The 23,734-nt window shown below is 42.7% G+C and overlaps 1 protein-coding gene across 2 annotated transcripts in view; it reads right to left on the bottom strand.

The window, feature by feature from the left end:
• Positions 1 to 6,559: 6,559 nt before the first annotated feature.
• Positions 6,560 to 23,734, bottom strand: part of MAP2K4 (mitogen-activated protein kinase kinase 4) — a 78,134-nt gene continuing 60,959 nt past the window's right edge. For both annotated transcript variants that reach the window (XM_040243329.1, XM_040243330.1), the window contains 7 exons: positions 22,863 to 22,982; positions 20,455 to 20,506; positions 18,385 to 18,512; positions 13,881 to 13,958; positions 11,409 to 11,557; positions 10,333 to 10,378; positions 6,560 to 9,209 (listed from right to left, as the gene is read on the bottom strand). In XM_040243329.1, coding sequence (XP_040099263.1) covers positions 9,096 to 9,209; positions 10,333 to 10,378; positions 11,409 to 11,557; positions 13,881 to 13,958; positions 18,385 to 18,512; positions 20,455 to 20,506; positions 22,863 to 22,982 — 687 coding nt within the window. In that variant the 3' untranslated portion in view covers positions 6,560 to 9,095. The remainder of the gene's footprint in view (positions 9,210 to 10,332; positions 10,379 to 11,408; positions 11,558 to 13,880; positions 13,959 to 18,384; positions 18,513 to 20,454; positions 20,507 to 22,862; positions 22,983 to 23,734) is intronic.

The following is a 23,734-nucleotide window of genomic DNA, read 5'->3' on the forward strand; positions in this document are numbered from 1 at the left end:
AGTGATTAAGTCCTATCAAGGTCACCTTTTAAACTTCTTCAATTGGAAAAAAAAGTCTGAAACATCAAATGCTGGAGAAGATGTAGAGAGTTAATTAGTGCAGTTACTTGGAAAAGTTTGGTATTATCTCTCAAAACTGAACATTTAATGCATGATTTACGATCTAACAATTTGACTCCAGGATGGGTCCAAAGGAAATTCCAGCCCTTGTGAAGCAGGACACAAGAACAAGAATATTCACAGTGGTACTGTTCACCTGAGAAAAATGGAAATAACCAAAATGCCCATGAATGGGAAAATGGTTTTTTTTTTTTTTAATGCAATGGAATATTACAGCAATCAAACAGTAAAACAGATATTAGGAGAAAAAATTGCCAAATAGTATAAACAGCATGAATTTTTGATATAAGACCTAAACTCAGAAATATGCCCTATCTATCTATGGAAGGAAGGGAAGAAGGGGAAGGAAAGGAGGAGAGGGAAGCAGGGAAGACAAAGAAAAGCAAGTGAACAACCAACATGGGACTTCAAGAGAAGGATTATGTTGTCAGGGAAGGCAGGGAAATGTGATAGTAACTATGAAGTGAGGTTCAGTTCAGTTCAGTCACTCAGTCGTGTCTGACTCTTTGCGACCCCATGAATCGCAGCACGCCAGGCCTCCCTGTCCATCACCAACTTCCAGAGATCACTGACTCACATCCATAGAGTCAGTGATGCCATCCAGCCATCTCATCCTCTGTCGTCCCCTTCTCCTCCTGCCCCCATCCCTCCCAGCATCAGAGTCTTTTCCAATGAGTCAACTCTTCGCATGAGGTGGCCAAAGTACTGGAACTTCAGCTTTAGCATCATTCCCTCCAAAGAACACCCAGGGCTGATCTCCTTCAGAATGGACTGGTTGGATCTCCTTGCAGTCCAAGGGACTCTCAAGAGTCTTCTCCAAGACCACAGTTCAAAAGCATTAATTCTTTGGCACTCAGCTTTCTTCACAGCCTAACTCTCACATCCATACATGACCACTGGAAAAACCATAGCCTTGACTAGACGCACCTTTGTTGGCAAAGTAATGTCTCTGCTTTTGAATATGCTGTCTAGGTTGGTCATAACTTTTCTTCCAAGGTGAGGTTAGATACAGGTTATTGCTAGTTATGAGCTTTATTTTCACAAGAGTTTTCACTATATTCCTGTTAGTTAATAACCAATTATCTGGGGCCTTCCTTGGTGGTCCAGTGGCTAAGACTCCACCTCCCACTGCAGGTGGCGTGAGTTCAATCCCCTGTTGGGGAACTAAGATCCCACATGCCACAAGGTGTGACCCAAAAAACAGTAATAGCCAATTATCTAAATAAAGTAAGGAGGAAAATACTCACTAGCTAGGCCACCACATGCCCAGTAAAACTCATGTTTTTAGGGCTAAAAGGAAGGAAAGGAGAAGAGATTCTGGGTGTGGGGTTGGGGAGGATGAAGAGCAGTCTCCACCTCACCACTTGCTCTGTTAGCTCAGTCTCTGTATTGAGGATGAGATGGTTGGATGGCAGCACCGCTCAAGGGACATGAGTTTGAGCAAGCTCCGGGAGTTGGTGATGGACAGAGAAGCCTGGCATGCTGCAGTCTGTGGGGTCACAAAGAGTGGGATGCAACTTAGCAGCTGATGGACGATGACTATATTGTTCAGTTCAACAAGTTTTATTTGATCCTTTTTTACTTCTTAATAGCACTGATAGTCTCTTATTTCCAGACTCACATGTTCAATCTTCCCACTTGATTTAACATGTTAAACATTTATTTTATATTCTTTATTTGATAAACTCAAGAAGTTCATGGTTCTCATTTAGTATGTTGCTTGTGTTCGTGATTTACTTCACTTGTTATATAGGTCTGTTGAGACGTTAAGCTTTTTTATATTGGAGTATAGCTGATTAATACTGTGATAGCTTTAGGTGGAGAGCAAGGGGATTCAGCCACACATATACAAGTATCCATTCTCCCCAAACTCCCCTCCCATCCATCAGCCATACATTTTTGACTGTGAGCTAGTCATTTTCCTTTGAGCCTTACCTGTGGCAATTCTCTGAACCTGAGTTGAAGACTTCCACCAGAGACAATTACTTTTGGCTTCTGCCAATCACCTGGGGATGATACTAACCCAGGTCTGTTTAATTTAAACCCTCTGCTTGGGGTTCTGGGACCACAGTGGGAATTCAGACCATGAACCCACATGGAAATTGACTTGTGGTTATGGCTTCTTGGAGATCTTGAAAATTTTCCTGCATCCAGCGCCAGGATGAAGACAAGTATGTTTCCATTTCTTTTCCCACCACTTGGCAGATCTTTGTCTGCCTTAGACTTCATACAAAGCCCTTCAAGGTCTCAGCCTTGTTGGAGCACTGGTGCCACGCCTTACTTCCTGAGCCCTGAACCCCACATAATTTTAAATACAAAAGCTCAAGCTCGAGGTTCAAAACTCAGCAAAGACGACTTACCTGTCTTCACATCCTTTTGCAACTTCCAAAGAAAGTCACACTCTCAGGAACAAAAGTTGCTCCTGGCAAGTTCTTAACACTTTCCGTTCTCAAGTGAACCAACTCTTCATTCTTTGAAAATGGATTTACTTTCTAGAAACAGAAAAAAGGTTGGAATCAAGAGTTCCTGCTGCTTCTATTTATGGGGGCTGGGGGTGAGGGTGCTTCAGAGATTCGTTGCTTTTGTGTCAACTTGGGGGAAAGCATTTGAAAATAAAGAGTTTTATTTTGTGATTACCAGTGTAGTTACTCCAGTTAGGAGTACTGTTTGTTAACAGTACCCAAGTTAATGTCCTGTCAGAGACAGAAGTCACCAGTACTTTGTTAATGACAGTTGACTATTTCTATTTACATAGGACCTAAAATTGGGTTCCTAACTATTGAGTGTGTGGTTCCACAACCACAGTCCACGTTCACCTCCTTTCTTTTAGCAGAAATACCCAATGGTTATGTAAATCCAATTTATTTGGCGTGGTTCTGAGAAAACAATCAATTACGCTCAACAGGATGAGATGCTGCCGTCAGGTGTGAAAATGTCAGGCCTACAAGTCCTTTTTAACTGAAAAGGACTGTCACTGTGGGACCACTATATCCTGACTCTACCACTGGGACCCCAAGATGTCTGAGACCGACTCAAACAACTCACAAACAAGGAAGGAGAGAGACAATTCACGAAACACAATTAACTGCTGTATAGGGCTGTGTTTAAAAAGAAAAGTGATTAGAACTCAGAGGACAGAATTGGGAAAAGCTTCCCAGAGAGTGTGACATTTAACCCAGGTCTTAAAGAATGAGCAGGTGTTTTCAAAAGACAAGTGAAGAAAGGAATTCCACATGGAAGGGGCCAGTTTAGACACCAAGAAGAAGGCATGACAGAGCAGAACAGGTTCAGCAAACCATGAAAGGCTGTGAATATGGCACACAGATTCTGTACAGCAACCCGAATCTCTCAAGCCAGAAGACAACTTTCGTCCAGGACCCCCACATGCTTCTTCCCCTCATCAGGAACCAGTCAGCTCATCCCACCGAAGCTCACTCTTAAATCCACTCCATTCCACTACTTCACCTCCCCCCAATTTTTGTGCAGAATAGTCCAAGTTTCTTGATTGGCCTTCCAGCCTACCCAGTCACTGAGATGATTTTTGGAAAGGACCAATCAGATCAGGCCACTTCCCTGCTTAAAATCACTTAACAGATAACAGTCCATCTTTTGAACACAGAACTCAGTGCATTCTTATTTATATAAAAATGTCAAATGTGTTCTTGGTGTTATGAGAATTGCCACCAAGACTTCAAAATCGGGTCTTAAGAGACAAGCATCATGGAACCTACTTGCTAACTGGGTAAGTGACAGATAAAGATTTCTATTTTCAATTTTACATAGCCATGCCCCAACTTCAGGGCTTTGCTGGTGGCTCAGTGATAAAGAACCCACCTGCGTTGCAGGAGCCACAGAGATACAAGTTCCATCCCTGGGTCAGGAAGATGCCCTGGAGGAGGGAATGGAAACCCACTCCAGTTTTCTTGCCTGGAGGATCCCATGAACAGAGGAGCCTGGTGGGCTACAGTCCATGGGGTTGCAAAGAGTTGGACACCACTGAAGTGACAGCACGCACACACCCACACCGTATCTTTTATCTTTTATAAAGTAAGCTTGAAATAAATTTTTCATGTACCAAAAAAAAAGTCCATCTGTGGCATGATGTACAATTCCCTATATAATTATGACCTTAAGCAAATTATCTAACTATTTCAGACTGGTGTCCAGTGAGTAGGACTGAAGCAACTTTCTACCTCAGAGAGTTGTCTTCACATTAAATCTGTGGGTAGTGCTGTGAAAAACTAGAGGTCCTCTTTCATGGTTCTTCAGCAAAATGTGTAGGTAGAGGGAAATTTCAAATGCAGATAGAAATCTGACTCACTATGCACTGGGATGACTCAATTTTAACTTTACACTTTATGCTATACACGGGTTGACAATTTTAAGAGAGCAGGATCACATTTTACATTCAAGAAATATCAACACACTCTGGCATAGCGCCAGGAAAGAAATTTGTTACTGAGAATACTGAACCACTGACCTATATAATGATTCCAAGGTTTGAGATGAGAATTCCTGGATATCCATTTACCTGGAAGACAGGGAAGACCAAAGAATATGCCACTTTAGCCTTCAGCAAATCCCTAGAAGGTAATGGAAACTGATGCTTCAGACTAGAAGAACTCCTGACACCACATTGTCTAACACCAACTGTTCAGGACACCTCACAAGGACCCTCAGAAGGGCATCACCACCAACTGCATTTGCCCTCAAGCCACTTAACGAGGTATTTAAGGGAGTCAAGTTCAAGATCAACAGTGTTTGGGTTCTCTACCCCTTACCTCTCAGATATCAGGCACCAATGGTATGGATGTAACTGGAGCATAAGAGCTCAGGCCAAGAGCTGGGGACACAAGCCCCATCTGGGCCTCCGAGACCAGCAGCCAGTGTCCAGGTGTTTTCAAGCCTTCATGCACCCCCAAGCTATCCTCCTGCATCTAAGATGGATAGAATTGAGAAACGAAAGGGCATTTTAATGCTAAAAGAGCCACATCAAGTCCATTTCCTGCCACAGTGACGGGGCCACAGTACGTCCTCACAAGGCTTCTCACATGTCGTGCTTGAGAATCAGCACTGAGTCCTCTGGTTAGTTCCAAGAAACTCCCTTCTCCACAACTGCCTTCACAGTGCCCACTAAGCCCTACTCAGGCCCCAGAACCTCAGACAGCACAGCAGGCCATGCTAAGGCTTGTGAGCAAAGCACTCCCCAGGCATGGCTCCCTCTCCCAGTGCTCAGCTCAACATTTCCTCAACAGCAGTTTTAATTAATGTAATTTCTCAGGGTAAGTGCTACAGCCTTGGAGATGAATCTCAACTCTCTACCCTCTGTTGTCAGAGCTCTGAGCCTGGTTTTCCTCTAACCTCTAAAAAGGGCCTCTGCCACTTGACTCTGGAAGGCTACAGCTACAATTAGATAAGATCAGCAAACACAGGTAGTGTCCACAAAGCGTGGTGTGCATGGTCCATCTACGATGCTCTGTCTTGCACACAGCTGGTGCTCAGCCAGGACCTGGCAACTCTATGGGGTCTCTGTCCCAGAAGCGAAGGCTTGGCTGGAGGGGCAGGATTCCTCTAGCCATGCCCTTCCTAGATCAGCGCTTGATTACTCATCACAACTGCTCCAGTAATGGCATCTCCTGCATCTGAGACCAGGCTGGCAGTGGGCCCAGAAGGGTAAGGTGCTGGCTTAGTCTATGCTCAGTGAGTCAGGATGTCAGCAATGAGTGACAGGTGGAAGCAGGACAGGTCAGTCTGGGGTGGGTGCCCCAAGTTCTTCTAGTTCCCAGGCCTCCATGGCTTTCCGCTCACTCCTGTGTCCTCCACGCACAAGCCTCCCAGGTCTGACTTCTGTGGGGCTTCCACCCCCCCGATCTCCCTACCCCCGTCTCTCGGGAAACAGTGAGTGGCTACATCTGAGCTGACCTCTCACCTCCACCGGGCAGTCACAGCGCTAGGAGCAGACCAAGTGCCTGGTGGCCAGACGTCAGACCAAGGCAGGCCGGCTTCTTACAAGCTGTCTCTCCACCACGACACAGGGTCAAGGACCCTCAGCTGTCAGCAGCAAGAAAGCCGGGGCAGGCCCTCCTGTGCTCAGTCACATCCAACCCTTTGCGACCCCATGGACTGTAGCCCGCCAGGCTCCTCTGTCCATGGGATTCTCCAGGCAAGCATACTGGAATGGGGCTGACATTTCCTCCTTGAGGGGATCTTCCCAGCCCAGGGATCGAACCTGTATCTCCTGTGTCTCCAATATTGCAGGAGGGTTCTTTGCCACTGTGGGGAAGGTCAGAGAGACCAGCGAAGAAATCAATCTGGAAAGACCCCATCACGCCTGCTCCAACAGAAAGCAAAGCTTTCTTCCAAGAAGAATATGCGGAGAGAAGGCAACCACGAGAAGCAGGGAGAAAAAGAAGCCATAAACACTTGTGGAACAAAAGACTTTTTCCCAATGTGAAATGCACAGATAATTTAATGGAGTTTACTTGATTTTCCCCTCTCCAGGGTCTGACTTCAGAAAATCGAATTACAAAGTCATCATCACATCCTAGATTTATTACAACTGACCTGCAGGCAAGAGGAGAGAACTATTACATCGACACTTCGATTTCATGGATACATCTTAAATAGAGGGAGAATTCAAACAAGAATACAGGATAAACTATTCCCAAGCTCCAGGAAGCAGCCATGTGACTGAGCTGCACTTTTTACAGACAAATAAGGCAGTAGCCCTTCACATCAGCTTTCCGACAGTTTTTATACAATATGCTTCTGTGGTACAGGAGAGAAATAACCAGAGCTCACAATGTACAGTTCTTACACTATTGTTACAATGTGTGAACACTGTACACCCTTTTGTTTTCATAAAGATACACTGTAATAAACTCCTTGCCCTTGAGTTTATAGTTTATAATAATCTATGATTAATACACTAAAATTGCCTTTTTTATGTGGTCGTCCACACGAGAGAACGGTCAGATCAGCTCCTGGACGGTCAGCACTATATTCCTCTCCATCTGCATATGGCGAAGTGACCCCACGTGGAGCCAGACAGAAGGGTGACCACGGAGATCCGGAGTCCTCCTGAGTCCCCAGGAGCCGTGGGGATAGGGGGCGATGGCTTGGCATGGTCAGGGGCAGGCGCTGCAGGGCTTCCCCTCCAAGGCTGGGAAATCTGGGGTTTCGATGCCACGGGGGAGAAAACAGGAAGATCAAGCGAGTGGACCAAAGCGAGAAACCACTGGTGAATTCAGAAATTGACAGGATGTAACTGTAAACAGCACCATTCTCCCTTTGTTGTTGAGAAGTGTCCGTGACTGTCACCTGGGAGGAGACACAGCGACACCCATCGCTGTTTGGTTCCGTCACGGCATCTGCCGCGTCTCAGACCTCGGCCGCTTTACGCTCCAGTGGGCGTGAGCTGCTCACGGTGCTGCTGGACAGACTTGACCGTCACACCTACGCAGGGCGTCAGGGGGGCTGGAGGGAGACCATGGAGACCCGGCTCGCGGGGAAGGGAGGAAGGACAGCAGAAGATGCAGATTTCAACGGCCTCCTAGAACTATTCTGGGGTTCTCTGGGGGTTTTTTGGCTTTAGGGTTGTTTTTTGTAGAATTCCAATCCCAAGAAATGGTGACCTGCTCAAGTCTTACAGGTGAGGAACTCATGTAAAAGAAATCTTCCTCTGGTCATGTGTTACCTCTACAAGAGATGCTCTTCCATCACCCGCCACATCAGCTGGGCCCCACCTTCTCAGCCTTTTAAACTTGAGATCACATGGTACACTGGGGGCTGTACAGATTCTTGGTAAGGAACATCCCTGGTAATCATAAAGGTTTCTGTTATAGGGAAAAAGGTGAGATACTGGATCAAGCAAGAGTCACAGAGGGGCAACAGCCCACACAGGTGGGGAAAGAGACGCAGAAGCTGCAGACCTGGGCCAGTCATGCCGCACAGCTGAGATCTGGCCTTCCGCTGCCTAAAAGACATCTTTATCTGATCAGTCAAGGCACATTGCTACCAGCCACTTCTCCCCATCAGTGAGTTACGGTGGCTAGAGCATCAGGCTTGGGACCAGGGGAAATACATAGCTGCTACAAGTTGTTCCAGACAGGATTCTAGGATTAAAAACATCTGTAAACTTTGCCCTCCGTATTCTTCCCTTCTCAGCCCGGGTGGTTTGTGGCAGGTGGAACATCCAATTGGCAGCACACCGAATTCTGAGAATCAGCACCTTCTCTGATGCGTGGCAGACTTCTGAGTCTCCCCAATGGAGGGCAGAGGACTGGGGGTGGGAGCGGGGGAGAAAAGAACACGTTCTGTCCCATCTCGGTATTTTCACGTTCTCCTCTCTGAACGCAGCAGTTTTTGGTAAAGATAAATGCGCTCTAATTTAACGTGATATTTCAAACAGGGAATTTGGCTGAGCACATGGATCCCCAAGTGTGGACAGTGACTGTCAAACAACAGAAGGTCCAATCAGTCAACCTATTGCACTTGGTGAAGAAAGTCTACCCCTCCTCCGTCTCCCAGCTCCGGAAGGCAAGGTGTCTCGCCGGCCGCGCCCGCCGCACGCTCCAGCCCAGAGCCTGCACTCAGACACGGCGCGGCCACCACCGCATCCATCCAGCATTCGGAAGCCTGACGAAACACCCTTCCAGCAGCTGCGTCTCCAGGCTTCGAGTCTAGAAATGAGTTTACAATGTGGTCTCATCACAGTCAGCAAGCTGATCGTACTGACATCCACGTTCACGGGAGAGCGGGCCGAGGTCTCTGACCGGCGCTGCGCTGCGCGGGTGCTCGGGTCGCACAGGGATGCGCGTTCGGGGTGGCGGGAGTATACAGACGGGATGGAAACAAACACCAGTCGTGGTGTGCATGGTGTCTGGCGAGCAATAAAAACACTGTGGTAGGGGTGAAGGTTCTGTACGTCTTGCTTCCTCTCAGCCCTTTGTCTAGAGTCTGACGTAGCAGCGACATCAATCGACATACATGGGGGAGCTCGGGGTGGCTGGCATTTGATCCAGGATTTTACACACATAGCATGCGACCTCGACGGCGCGCTCCTCATACATCAAAATAAAGGGGTGTTTCTGTAAGAGGATGGAAAACAAGGAAAAGAAAAGACATGTGATCAAGATTCACATCGGAGCTCAGAGGGAACTGTTCCTGCAGAGATCCAGCTCTGCAGGGTCCAGCCAGGTTGAGCTGTGAAGGGCTGCAGTGAGGCAAGCCAGGCTGAGCTCCACGCACGCGGGTTAGTGAGATACCATACATGGTGCTGGGCTCTGGAGGAGCCACCCTGGCTGTGGGGTCTGCAAGCTTATCTGCACATCAGGGTCCCTGTGTTCTTCAGCACAAATCAGAGCTAGAGGCTCTGCTGCCCTCCAAGAGCCCAGAAGCACTGCATGGATCCCAGCTGCCATTCTTCCTAGATGCAGGACGTGCCCATGAGCAGCAGAGGGGCCTTTCGGCATGGTTTCCACAGTGCTCCTCTGACCCTCCCCCCAACTCTGAAAGAGGCTCAGCAGCAGCTCCTCCTCCCGTGTGCTTGTGCCTGCACCTTCCAAATGCCATGGCTGCGAATCTGCCTCCCAAGCCCCCTTCTTCGTCCTCCATCCCCAGCGATGTTTTTCTTCCATAGCTTTGCTATGTACACTGACTCAGTAAGCTTGGTCAGTGCTGGGGAGGACCAGAGTTTTACCTAATATCCTTGGAAAGCTAAAATATTCTCATTTTATTAGGTCACAGTACTTTCTTCGCTCCCAGGGCCAAGGCCAGATCTGGTACTGCTTAAAAGCCTCAGTTCTAAGGAAGGGTAAGAACTTTCAAAGAAGTGGGAATGGTCCATGGGAGGTAGATTTGCATGAGAGCTTTTAGTCAAGGCAAAATGAATACAATAAATGGTTACAGATGCGTCTCTCTCACACATACAGGCTGTGGGGTGGGAAATAGCTCCTGAAAGCAAAAGTTAATGTTCCTTGGGGGTAGTTTTTATCACATGCTGAAGCCAAAATTTCCCATCAGAATCCAGCTAGTAAATTAGTAGGAAAATCAGACACAACTTTTGTCTTTCCAAATCTCCTTGTTTTTAAAATATCTTTAAAAATACTCAATAAGGTCAAGCAGCACGGCCAGTGGCTTGCTCAGTGAGCCTGCGTCCTGGAGGGTTCAAGTGTGAGGAAACACCTCCTAGCCCCAAAGTCTCAGACTCACCAGGAGTTCCTTATACTTTGGCCTTTTGGATTCATCCTTGGTAAGGCTAAAACAACACAGAAATTAACATCATTAAAATGGAGACACAGTTACTCAAGTATTTTTATTTTCACAAGCAAAAGCATCACAATAGGTCAGGTTGTTTTTTTTTTTTTTCCTTCAGATACAAAGTCACAAAGCAGCCAAGCTGCCAAACCAAAGACAGAAAAACTTCAGCAATCTGACCAGGAAATGTTAAAGTCTTACAGGAGCTAAAAAGAATAGAGAGAAGCAGCATTCCCAGAAAGAAAACACTGAGAAAAAGAAAAGCATTTTCAAATGAAAAGAAGACTATACAAAACGCTCCAGCTCTTTGCTCACAAACATATCTTACTTCTAAATCAAGTCGGAGAAACAGAATAATTATCAAAAACATTCAAATGATAACAAAACAGGTTTTATTTAATATATAGATTGAAATAGTACAAGGCACAACTGTACTCTTGCCACATCAGTATGTATTTATTCTTACATGCCATACATACACCCCCACACGTTAAAAAGATGAACACACAAAAACATCAGGCATGGGGTTCACGCATTCCTTGGCTTAAGAGCTCCCCGAGCCAATGTATGGTTCTACTAGTCGAGCTCTGGGCCTGACCCAACTATGTTACATGTTTATGTCACAGCAGAGACCCACTCCTGGAAGTCTGACCTGGTAGGATCTTAACTTAGTAAAAGTGTCCACGTGATTCTGATACAAGTTCACTGTGAGAACCACACCAGAGTAAGAGGGTGAGTCTCACGGAGGCTGTATCTCTTGTACAAGGTACTAGAAATCTGGAGGCAGCAGCTGCTCCACCACCCACATCTGCTCTTCCCCGGCGCCTGAGTAGCAGAATAAGAGCGACACCCCTCCAGGCTTGCTGGGACATTCCATGTAGCCACAGTGACCAGAGTCCCAGCTCAGAGGACACAGTGATACGAATACGGCCCCCTTCCCCAGTGCAAAGTACCAACAGTGCTAAGAGGAAGTAATTACCTCACTGCCCTCTCACCATATGGTTTTGAGTATTCATAAGTCAAATACTCACCACAAGTTGACGAAGTTGATGAAACTTGGGGAGAACTCCCTTTCCTCAGAGTTACTCAGCTGTGGCGGGTCCCCTTTCACAACTTGTGTTAGTTGATCAAATACGCTATTCCACTTTGGATAAGGAAAGCGGCCAGTGGCCAATTCGTACTAAAGAAAACACAGAGGAAAAGGCAAAATACGCTGGGCATTATTTGTTACTTCACATTACAATTCGAAAACTCCTGACACTCCTGAAAAAGGCTTGAATCAAATCAAGGCGAGGTTGAAGGACGAGCTTTTAGAATATCTACAGCCAAGTGGAAGTGATATTTAGAAATCAGGATGGCAAGTCCTCACCTGCTCCAGGTCATAGACATTCGTGAACTGTGTTCTCATTTTCTACTCTGTTCGGAGGGTAATAGAAACCCAGAAATTGTGTGCTTTTCCGAAGAACTAGGTTTAAATCTGGAGCGTGGCCTAAATGAACCCCATTTTATGTGCACTGACAGGTGACTGATATGCAGAAATGGCCCCAAGCTCATCAGAGACAGCACAGGAGACAGTGCGCTATCTGAGAAGCCTGGCTCAGAGCTTCCTCGGCTGAGATCTGATTTTGTTGGTCCAGTCGAATGTCAAAAGTACTAGTTTCCACCATGAAAGCAAGGCAATCAAGGAGACATAAAGCCACCCTTCAACAGGGAGACGCTGAGGAAAGCCTTCTTCCCCAAAAGATGCTCCCCCAGCTGGGCACTGTCTGCTCTACACAGGGCCTCGGGAACCAGGCCGGCGGGCTTGCGCACAGGCACACAGAAATCCATTCCTTCACCTGTGGTTTCTTATTGATGAAAATACAAATGCTTGAGAAGAAGGAAACCTCACTGACCATTCATAGCAATGGGAATAACTTCATTAGATTCATTTCTGAGAACAGGTTTTAATAAGAGAAGGAAAGAGCAGGATGCATGTTGTAAGGTGAAAGACTTCAGATCTCAGAAGTTAATTTCATCTCATCCTTTTTATACAATTATGAGAATAATGTCTATGAAAAGTAAATTATAAAGCAATTATAAGTACTGAATGCCTTGCTTTTAAACAAAGTTTAGCCAGATATATTAAAGGAAACTGCCCCCTCAAAAATTCCTATGTTAAAACTTTTCACAGAACAAAAATTTTACTTTACAGTAAAGTAAAAACTTGCTTTCTAAGCATAACTGGCTTGGACAGTGATGATTTTCTCTGAATACTGAATATCCTTATTCTATGCAATGGACAGCTGTTTGCATCCTTCTATGCAAATAGTTGTCTCAGTTGGAAACTACAAGTCTTGCTCCAGTCACCAGACCTAAAAGAGTCCCAAGTTTCGTGTTCTCTCCTGAGTAACTGGGAAGGAATCCCTTTCGTCAGCGGCTTCATGCTGAGAAAAGACTCCTCAAGGTATCTCCCATGTTTGGTCACAAGGGAAGCCGGATGGAGTCTTCCGCAGAGCTGAGCTGTCAGCCTACATGTCTCTAGACAGACAGGTCATTAGGTGTGGTGCCATGACTCACCAAGGACAGCTCACAGGGTGTGTGGTCCTCAGCAAGAGGATCTTAGTACATACAGTGCTGGTGAACAAATGGAGACTGTTTAATAAGCTCCAGGAAGAGTCCCCTGCCCTAAACCTGTGGTCTCAGTGCTCTGGGGTCTTAAGAAGATGGGGGGGAAATGGCAGGATAAGTTCTGGGCTGCCTACCAAAAGGATATAGCAACCTCCCCGCCCCAAGTGATAGAAAATTCACATCCAATGTGGAAGAAGCTGCTCTGTCTGAAGTCAGAAAAATGCCCTTCAGCCCTGGTAAAACAGCACACACAATAGAACCAAAATTTCAATATAGCCCAGAAGTGAGACAGTTCTTTCTTGGTTGTTCTAAGGCAGAACTTTCATTGAGAATTATCACCTCAGCAGTTCTTGTTCCTCCAACAATGGACTCACTATCAGCATTTGTGACTTTTCTGTTCGGGGAGTGGAGGATTCTAAGTAGTAACTATCTTCACACAGATAAATGTGTGCTAACACACACACTGTCTGCAATATCAGTGGACCTACGACTCCTGCTGGAGACATGGGAGCCTGTGCACCTGCGCTGACCGCGAGTGAGCTGGCCTCCTGTTTCTGCTCTGAGCGTGGTTCTGACTCCGAGTATCTGTAGCCAAGAGATCCAGAGGGACTGCATTAAAGAGCCCCAGGCGCTTCACAGAGCCATGAGGGAAACAATCAACTCTAGTTTTATTTTTAAGGTAAAAACTTGTTTTCAACAATTAGAAAATATAGTCTCTGTGATTGCAGCCATAGGGTGAGGGGTGGGGGACAGGAAGAAACAGTGATATAAAAATCAAAGACTGGAAGACATGGGATGTGTTCTTCAGAGTGGTGGAAGACTGGTTAACTTTTCTTTCATTTCTAAATTTCTTGTCATACTACCACAACAAGGCAGAGACAACATGAACTTACCAATGTAATCCCCAGACTCCAGACATCAGAGCGTACATCGTAGCCTTGGCGTGACGCACTTGGGTCTATTCTTTCAGGCTGAAACACAAAGAGAAGCCACAGTCATTCACGACGCACACACCCCAGGTACAGCTAATAGAAGCAGGGCTGAGTAGGCAGCCGGAATGCCAGCACAGTCCTCGAGGAACCCATGCCCAGGGACAGACAGGGAGGAAGAAGACATCAACACTATACTGAAAACAAACAACAAGGGAAGACCCAACTCAATGGCTTCCTCCATAAAGGGAAGACAAGGCTAATTCTTCCCCCTAAGGATTCACAAGGGTTTACAAAACTGAAGCTGAGAAGAGACGAAGGGAGAAAGGGGAAGAAAAAGGAAAAAACAAAGAATTACAACGGGGCCAGATTAGTAGTAAATAATGGTAAAAAGAAGGGGGGGTGGAGGGGGTGGGAAAGAGTAAGTCTTTGGATCTTCTCTCTCTTTGCTTCAGTGAATAAAGACACAGCACAATATATTTGAGACACAAAAGCAAATACAAGCAAATTTATTATAATTGCTCTACTCTTCATCATAAAGTTAAATTTGTATTTCTATCAAATAAAGATATTTGTCCAACTAGTCTGTTACCCAAATTAAGGTTCTGCCAGTAGTACAGTGTATTATCCTACCATAAAACCAGCAAAAATCATTTTTAGTAATTTCTATGAAGGGAGCATCTTTACATTTTCTTGAAATAAGAGACCATTATCCACAAAGAGTGTCAGGGATGGAGAAGAAAGAGAGAGAGGGTGTCAGTAGCACAGAGCTGACAATGGAGCCTTAACTAAGACTGACAGCAACTGCTGTTGAAAGAAATGTCCAGAGAAGCACAATAGTCACTGTGTAATGTTCTCTGCCTGTCAGCAACAATTAGGTTGGAAACCTATGCATTCTGTTTTGAACATAAGTATTATGTCGCATAAATATTCACTGGAAGCTTTTCACTTTTACTTTTAGTTGTAAATATATGTATTTACCTGATAACATACATATTACATAATAATCCCAGACAGTCAATCAAGAAAGAAAATACTCCATCCAACAACAGCAGAATACACATTCTTCTCCTACTCACATGGAACATTCACTAACATAAACTATGTTAGTTTATGTTAAAACATAAAACACACTTTATGTTAAAAAACGGAAATCATGCAAGGCATGTGCTCAGACCACAAAGTAATTATATTAGAAATCAATAACAGAAAGAAGACCTGAAAAATCCCCAAATGTCTGGAGATTAAACAACACACTTCTAAATAACAACACATGGATCACAGAAGAAGTCTCAAGAAAAAAGCTGTAAAATATTTTGAACTATATAAATTAAAATGACAAAGTGAAGTAATCAGTGAAAGTGTACTTGTTTCATTAGGGCCAAGACCCTTAAGTTACAAAATAACCTGTAGATTTCGTTAGGTAGGGATGCACATGTTTCTGTTCAACAACCCCGAAAGTTATTTCACTAATTAGCAATTTTATATTTTGATTAGCCATTTCATTCCAATATTCTTTCTTTAGTGACTGTAAATACTGAATTATGCAAACATTCTTTGACCCAGTTTCACCAAACTGCCTGTCCAGTTTTCTCATGAATGAGTTAAATACATTCTTGACACATGTTCATTCTTTATTTGTATGTGTAATACTTTTAAAATTTTGAAAAGTATTCTTTGAGAGGAGAAGACACTTAAGATCCATGAAACGAATTAAAGATCCTGTATCCTAAAACTAAGTAGGAAGCATGGGTTTGAAAAACAAAAAGCTTTTTATTTTTATTTTTTTTTTCAAAAAGCTTTTTAAAACTAACTCATCTGGGCAAACTCCAGGAGATGGTGAGGGACAGAAAAGCCTGGTGTGCTGCAGTCCATGGGGTCACAAAGAGGAGGACATGACTTGGTGACTGAACGACAACTCAAGAGCCAAGTATCAACTTAGAGAACAGAGTCTGTAACACGAAGCAAACAGCAAAAAAGTAATAGATAAAACAATCTTATATCCAAAACATGTAATTTATAATAAATATATAACTCAAGTTACTCTGTATTGAAGTATATAAAATAAAAACCAAGGAGTAAGGAGAAATTGACAATCGCAATGTTATCAAATTTTGAACTCAATTTTTTTTAAAGAGGCAAAACATGCTGAACAAATGTAATTAGTAACACAGAAAAGATCTTTTCCAATATTTCCTTTTTTAACTGATCATTTATTATGCTAAAAAAAAGAATTTTAATATGTGCCAAAAGGCAGGAACGTACATGCTAAAAAAGCAAGGAATAGGCAAGATTACCATGAATCACTTTGTACTTGTTAGCTATTTGTGTAACAAAGCACCTAAAACTTAACAGTTGAAACCAACAGACATTTATTATTTCAGGTTTCTGTGAGTCAGGCATCAGCGGGTATTTGTGATGGGAGTTCTGACTCAGGGTCTCTCTTGAGGTTTCAGTCAAGCAGTCAGCCAGGGCTGTCAGCCTCCCCGGGGCTGGAAGACGCATCAATAAGCTCTCACACAGTTACCGCAGGGAGTCCCTGATCCTCAGCACATGAATGTCTCTGTAATGCTGCTTGTTCAAAGTCTTTACAACATGGCAGCTGGGCTCCCCCCAAGTAGCTATCCAAGAAGGAAAACAGAAAAGCAGCCACCTGCCTCTTTATGACCTGTCCTCAGAGGGATGTGTTCACTGCTGCCACACGTGGTTCATGAGAAGTGAGCCACTGAGTTCAGTCCACACTCAACGCTGCACTGAGTCACCGCCCTTCAAAGGGAGGAGTATTTAAAGAGACTGGACAGACTCTAAAACTACGACATACTTGGTACGTAAAACACTTCAGTAAACAGCTCTGAGACTTAAAACAATAAGAAAAGGAAAGTTCGCATATGTATACACATGCACACGCACCCACACATATGTGTGATGCTAAGGAAACAGTAAAACTTCAGTTTTCATGTATTTACGTATCTTTCCCCAAAGACACCTGGCCAAGATGGATTTCAGCCTCAAAGAACAGAAAACTACACTAGCACAATGGTTCTGAGCTCTGGGGAAAATTTTCTGAGCTCAAGGAGGTCAAAGTTATGTCTTTGATCACTAGATGATCAATACTTTAATGTATGAATAAAGAGAAAAGAATTTTCCTAATTTGATTTTTAAAACTAGCATAACCCATCTAACACCTTTACAATGTATACTATAAACCAATCTCAAACGTTTTTGTGTAGCAATCGTAAATATTAACATGGCACATGTAAAAACATATTAAGCATATCAACTATGAACCATGTAGGGATTACCTCTGGAATGCCAGCATGGTTCAACCGCTGGAAATATATGTTACTATGACGTGTCATGTCAACAGCTACACAGAAACGTTTCATCATATACTGAATGATGCCAAAAAGGCATTTAATAAAATTTAATAGCTCTTCCTGATTCATTCTTATCTCTCTCTCTCTCTCTCATACACACACACACACACACACACACACACACACACACACACACACACACTCACTCACTCACTCACTCACTCACTCACTCACTCACTCACTCACTCACTCACTCTCACTCACAGGTAGACACATATACTTAGTAAACCAGAAAAAGACATTTGCCTTCAAGTCAAGCAACAGATGAATCCTACTATCACCACTGTCAATCAACAATGATCTAATTCTAGGCAAAGCAAGAAAAATAAACACAAGAAAAGTAAAAAAAAAAAAAAAAATGTATATACACATATATATGATTATAGGTAGGTAGATGGATAGATATGAAAAAGATCAATAAATATGAAGAAGGCAAAGGCAAAAATTATTACAGAATGGTATCTTGAGTACCATCTGAAACCTCTTAAGAAAAAAGGTATGAGTATTTTAGCTGGTTATAAAATAAACCTATCAGTGTAAGCAGCTTCCCTATGTATCAGCAGGTACTGTGATGCTCCAGGTTGGGAAACACACCTGAGGCCTTCACCCTTGTATGTGTCAGTGAGCTTCCTCCACCCTAAAGACTCTATGAGACATACTGAGTTCTGGGAGGAACCTGTATTCCCATTCTCCTCTAACTGGAAATAGCACCACTTACATTATCCATGTGTCTACTACAGTATCACCTCCTACAGTCAAGACAACATGGGGGGAGGGGTGGTCTAGAAACACAAAGAGGTCTTTTGAGAACTAACTAGAATATAATGAAAAAACAATAATCAGAAAAGACCATATATGCTAAGAGCTAGGCAAGAGGAACAGAGTAAGACCACGAAGCAGGAGTTCACTGGGAAAATTTTGACAAGTTTTGTAGCAAAGCTGGAACCGAGTCTGGTCTTCATGGAAGAGGCAAACACTCTAGTGTAGTGGAACTGCGCGACTAAAGTGGACTCCTTGGAAGCACAGCACCAAAGGGCACAGGCTCTCTGTGCCAATGACTGTCAGGCAAGAAGGCTTGGACTCGCACTTACTGCCATGTAGGGCCTGCAGCCAGCATCTCTCGTCTTGGCGATCGAGTCCACAAGCTGTCCACTGATGCCAAAGTCACAGAGTTTAATATTTCCACTTCTATCCAGAAGAATATTGGAAGGTTTGATATCTGCAAGACACAGATGTCATTCAAAGTTCAAGTAATTAATCAAATGAGTATATTCTAAAGAAGTCCAAGGAAAAATGTTGGAAAAATGTTAGGAAACAAGTGATCAAGTCCATAAAATTAAGATAGATAAGATGATAAAATTTTCTCAATGCTTAAAAATGCATTATTAAAAAAATGCCTTATATTAAATTTAGGCATTCTATAAAGTATTCTTTGTTCTCATCAAGAGACATATTCATTTTGTTTCAGATTCATTACTGAACAGTCATCACATGCACAATGAATTTAATCTCTAAGAGTATACTAAGCTACTTTATAAGTGTCAGTGAGTGAAAGTTGCACAGTCGTGTCCAACTCTTTGTGAGCCCCAGGACTATACAGTCCACGGAATTCTCCAGGCCAGAATACTGGAGTGAGTAGCTGTTCCCTTCTCCAGGGAATCCCAAGCTACTTTAAAATACATGTCAAAGATGATACAACTAAATGCAAAGTACACATATTTTAAACCCACAATTTTGTTTAAGCAGAGCTTTATCTAACTAAGAAGAGTATCCAACCGAGTACATTCATCAGACCACAAGCTCTGGTCAGAAAAGCAAAGGCCTGAGCCCTACGTCTGATATTCAAAACTCTACCTAGAGCAAGCTTTTGAACTCTCACTTAGCACCCATGATCCCCTATTCTACAAAATATAACTTACAGGGTTGTGGAAAGGAAAATACCTATTAGAGTGGGTGCACTTTTCCGCACACATGGGAAAGCTAAGTCCTTCTCATTTGCTTCACCAGATTTTACACAGTTTGGCCACAATGGCCCCTAGGTTACCACCTGCTCCTCACTGAGGTGGGGTGAGGTGGGGTGGGGTGAGGTGAGGTAGGTGAGGTAGGTGGGGTGGGTGTGGGGGTGGGGGTGAGGTGGGGTGGGGTGAAGTCGCTCAGTCGTGTCCAACTCTTTGCGACCCCGTGGACTGTAACTTACTAGGCTTCTCTGTCCATGGGATTCTCCAGGCAAGAATACTGGAGAGGGTTCCCATTTCCTTCTCCAGGGGATCTTCCCGACCCAGGGATCGAACCCAGGTCTCCTGCATTGGAGGCAGACGCTTTAACCTCTGAGCCACCAGGGAAGATCCTCACTGACCATAACTAATTCAGCCAGTCGGTGCAAACCAGCTAGTTGGCCAATTCTTGCCCTCGCTCACTAATTCTCTGTACCTTTCTCAATCTTTCAATCCATTTCATTGTCACTGTCATGGCTCTATGAATAAAAAGTAAGGATAAAAATAAATGTAGGGTACAAAAGTATCTGTCTATAACTCAGAAGGTGATCTACCAAAAACTCCAGAGAAGAGCGCTCACTACCACTGACACGGCTGACTGCCTATCAAGCATCCGCTCCTAACCAGGCCATCCCTACTATGGGACTGTGGGATTTCAGCTTTACTGAGATCTCCAGCCTCCTCGGTGTAGCTCCACCCATACCTCCAAGCACTGGGTCCTGACTGGCCTGAGCTTATCAGGGTAGACTACTGTTTCTCACCAGGGACTCATTTAGGCGAGGGCATGAGGCAACTCTGGTGAATGAGACAAGAGAAGATACCAGAGACACATAAGGAAGATTTCTCTGCTCCTAAGACAGCCACACGAGGAGAGAAAGTTTCTTCAAGGAGCCGCCACGTCCAGATGTGACACAGGACCTGCTCCAGCTGTTACTCCCCTGAGAACGGAGCCGTTACGGAAGCAGAATCAAACGAAGAGCACTTCAGGCTAACCACTCTGCGCTTGGAGCCACCCTGCCTTTGGACTCACTAACACAGATAATGAGTTTCTTTGAACTTTAAGCCAGTTAACAGGCTTTTCTGTTACTTGTAATCAAAAGCACTCTAATCACAGCAAAAAAGCTAACTGACCCTAGTTGGTAGAAAGGCTGCTACAGTCATACCCACCTCTGTGAATGATTTTCAAGTTTTCTTTTAAGTGGTTTAGTGCTTTCACAGTCTAGGGAGAAAAAACAGAGAAAGACAGGACAAGCAATCAGCTTCCTTCTAATCAAACAGCACAGCAGTGGGTCATAAAGTTACAGCTCAGGTAGGTCTTGGCATTCTTTTAAGCTGAGTATTTCGATATCCTGTTCTATGTTAACTGAAGATGCTAAATTATGATTTTAGATGTGAAAACTTAGCTTTCTTTATATACTCTTCTCTGACAGCTAAAAAACAGGTAACTTACCAATTTTCAAATGAGTCATTAAAAAGCTGTAAAATCTTTCTCATACCATCGAACTTTTCAAGAATAGATATTAATATATTTAATACAGAAGGATCCCATAGTCACGGTTCCTGTTTAGCACGTTTTTCCAAATTCTCAGTTTCTCATACTCACTCACCCTCACTGGATGTGGAGCCTGCAAAATTATGTTTGCAGAGCCAGAATTTATCCTACTGTTTGATCACTGCTCATGATCAGGAAATCAAAGATTTCTCAAGGATTAGAGGAAACAGACTTGAATTAAAATTTCTACAGTCTCAAACTAAAGGAGAAGTGACAAACTGGCCAACCATTAGGAAGGTCAAGTCTCCACTGCCATCAAGCCATCAAGTATTAGAAGAGCGAAGCACAAGCTCAAATGTTTCACACAGATGGGCTTGTTCGAGGGGTTTTTAATTAGCAAGGAGGGATTTAACACAAAGTAATTCTGAATGTTGTGCTTAACATAAAAGATGATCACCAGGTCTAGAAACACAGGCAAATATGTAATAAATGATTTATTAGTACATACTACATATATTGTAATATAGGATAAAATCATTTTATGTTTTCCAGTTTCTAGATCATCCTGTTATAGAGTGCTTAACAGCTGGATTCTAGGGTCTGGCTGCCTGGACTTAAAATCATTTACACTTACAAATGTATGAATTTCACAGCAAATTAAGTACTTAAACTCTTCACGCTTTAGATCTGTCATCTGCAAAAAGGGGGTTACACTATTTACCAAGAGTTGCTATGAACATAAAATGTCATGAGATCTTGGCCTAACACAAATAAATAATAACCATAAGCTATTATTACTCTACTGTTATTCTATTATAATAATTATGAATAGCAACAAGCTCCAAAATAAGCTTGGTTTGGTATATTGGAGAGATGACTAAATTGAACAACATAAAACTTCATATACCTGTATGAATAATGAACAAGTTTCTAGTATAAGGTTGTTTATACTAGACAGCTTTTTATAAAATTATATGAAAGGGTATATATCTTAACATTTAGCTCATAAAACATTTAAATTAAGCATTAATTCAGATAAAATATTAACATGGGATCTATGAATCTTAATATTATAATAACTAGGTTTAATCTGACTTTTTAAAGCCCAATTATACACACACACCTCTTAAAACTAAAAAACAGTTCAGAGGCTATCTATATATTGCAACATTAACCTTTAATGATTAAGCAAATAAACTGACAATTAACAGCAGACCATACTGGATGTGGAGGAGGCAGGGAAGAAAGAGGAAATTACATGAAGCCAGAATACCTAGCTTACAGTTTCCTATGAAGTTTAGTTTACACATCCACTAACCCAGGTCAACATTAATTCAGATTCTCAGGGGTTTCTAAGAAATATTATTAATTACACCCTATTAAAAATAATGTGTTACTTTTTATGAAAAAATTGTAAATGACCTTTGTTAGCTAAAAGAACAAGAAAGAAAATGATTGTGAATTCACTTTCCAAATTATAAATACATAAGCAAAACAGTACTTCGTTTCTTTTTTTTAACTATGGTAAAAGTTATTTTATCAAATTAGTAGTAACATTGGTTACTGAAATTGCTGGTCAACAATTTTAGTTTAGACAGAACAGCCCAAATCTTAAAGCAAAAGAAAACAGACTTGGGTTAAGAGTTTCACTTAAAGAACTTCAAGGAAACTGCTGCAATTCTAATTAATTTAAGGGGAACTGTAATAATATAACCTATTTAAAAATAGTTAAAGAAACAAGGGAAAGAGGAACAGAAAATTGCTTTTTTCTTGCCTTATTTACAGCACAATCTATTATGGCTCACTATGATTTTAATGACAAGAACACTGCAGTATTTACTATTGAAATGTATGATTTCAACATGTACTTTTCAACAATGAAAAGTATCTCTAGATTGGTACTTTGAAAATTGTTCTTATGACTTATGTTGTTAATGACCCCACAGAAGATATTTTGTCTCTTTTCCTATTACAAACGATTTTCCAGGAAGGTCAATAACTTTCTGTGAAGGACATTCAGAACTCCAGTAACATCTTTATGCATGTATACATAGCCCAAACAATTTGAAAATCAGGTACTTACTGCTAAAGTGATTTTGCCTAAAATTTCTTCTGGAATAACATCATCTAATACACTATATACATATTTGTAAAACTTATCAAACGAGGTAGACATGAGTTCCATGCAGATCCAACAGTCACCCTATAAAATAACAGACACAAGTCACTCTTACACAGCTTAACATTAAACACAACTTTCCTTCACTTAAAACAGAAATACAATGGGAGAAGATTTTTTTTTTTTTTAAACTTTAAATGAGTGGTAATTTTTGTTCCTTATTAAAGCCCTGGACTGAATATTCTTATGTTCAAACACAAATTTAGTTGCCAATTTTCTCCACTCTTAATTTTAAGGACAGGCACAGTCTTACATAGAAAACCTTTGGATTTTCATGAAATTTTCAAACTTTGCCAAATTAAATATAAAAATAGAAAATATGTGGGAGACTGTTCTCACTAAGAAAGTAAACAGATTACAGTAATCTTGAGATATTATATCAGCTTCTCAAATTCATAAAAAAGAAAGAAAAATATACATAAAGCAAACCCAATGCCTAAAGTCCTTGCTCAAACGCTACCTTCTCAGTGGCCAACGCTGAAAATGCCTGATTCCCAGGGCAAGTCATCCTCTTCACATCCCATTACCTGCTCTATTCGTAGAGTGCTCCCCATCTTCTAATATAAAATACCATTCTTCTCAGCTTATGTTTTTCACTCATCTTTCCTACTGGAACACACACTCCACCAGGACAAGGGCTCAGTAAACACTCCTTAAATGAACAAATGCTGGCTATAATCAAACCAAACCATTCAAAACCTACTGGCAGCACTGAAGGGTGTTTTAAACCAGCCTGAATGCAACTGGACAATAAAACTAGAGAAATAAAAGTGCCT

The sequence above is a fragment of the Oryx dammah genome, unplaced genomic scaffold, assembly GCF_014754425.2.
Source record: "Oryx dammah isolate SB20612 unplaced genomic scaffold, SCBI_Odam_1.1 HiC_scaffold_8, whole genome shotgun sequence".
Taxonomy (NCBI): Eukaryota; Metazoa; Chordata; class Mammalia; order Artiodactyla; family Bovidae; genus Oryx; species Oryx dammah.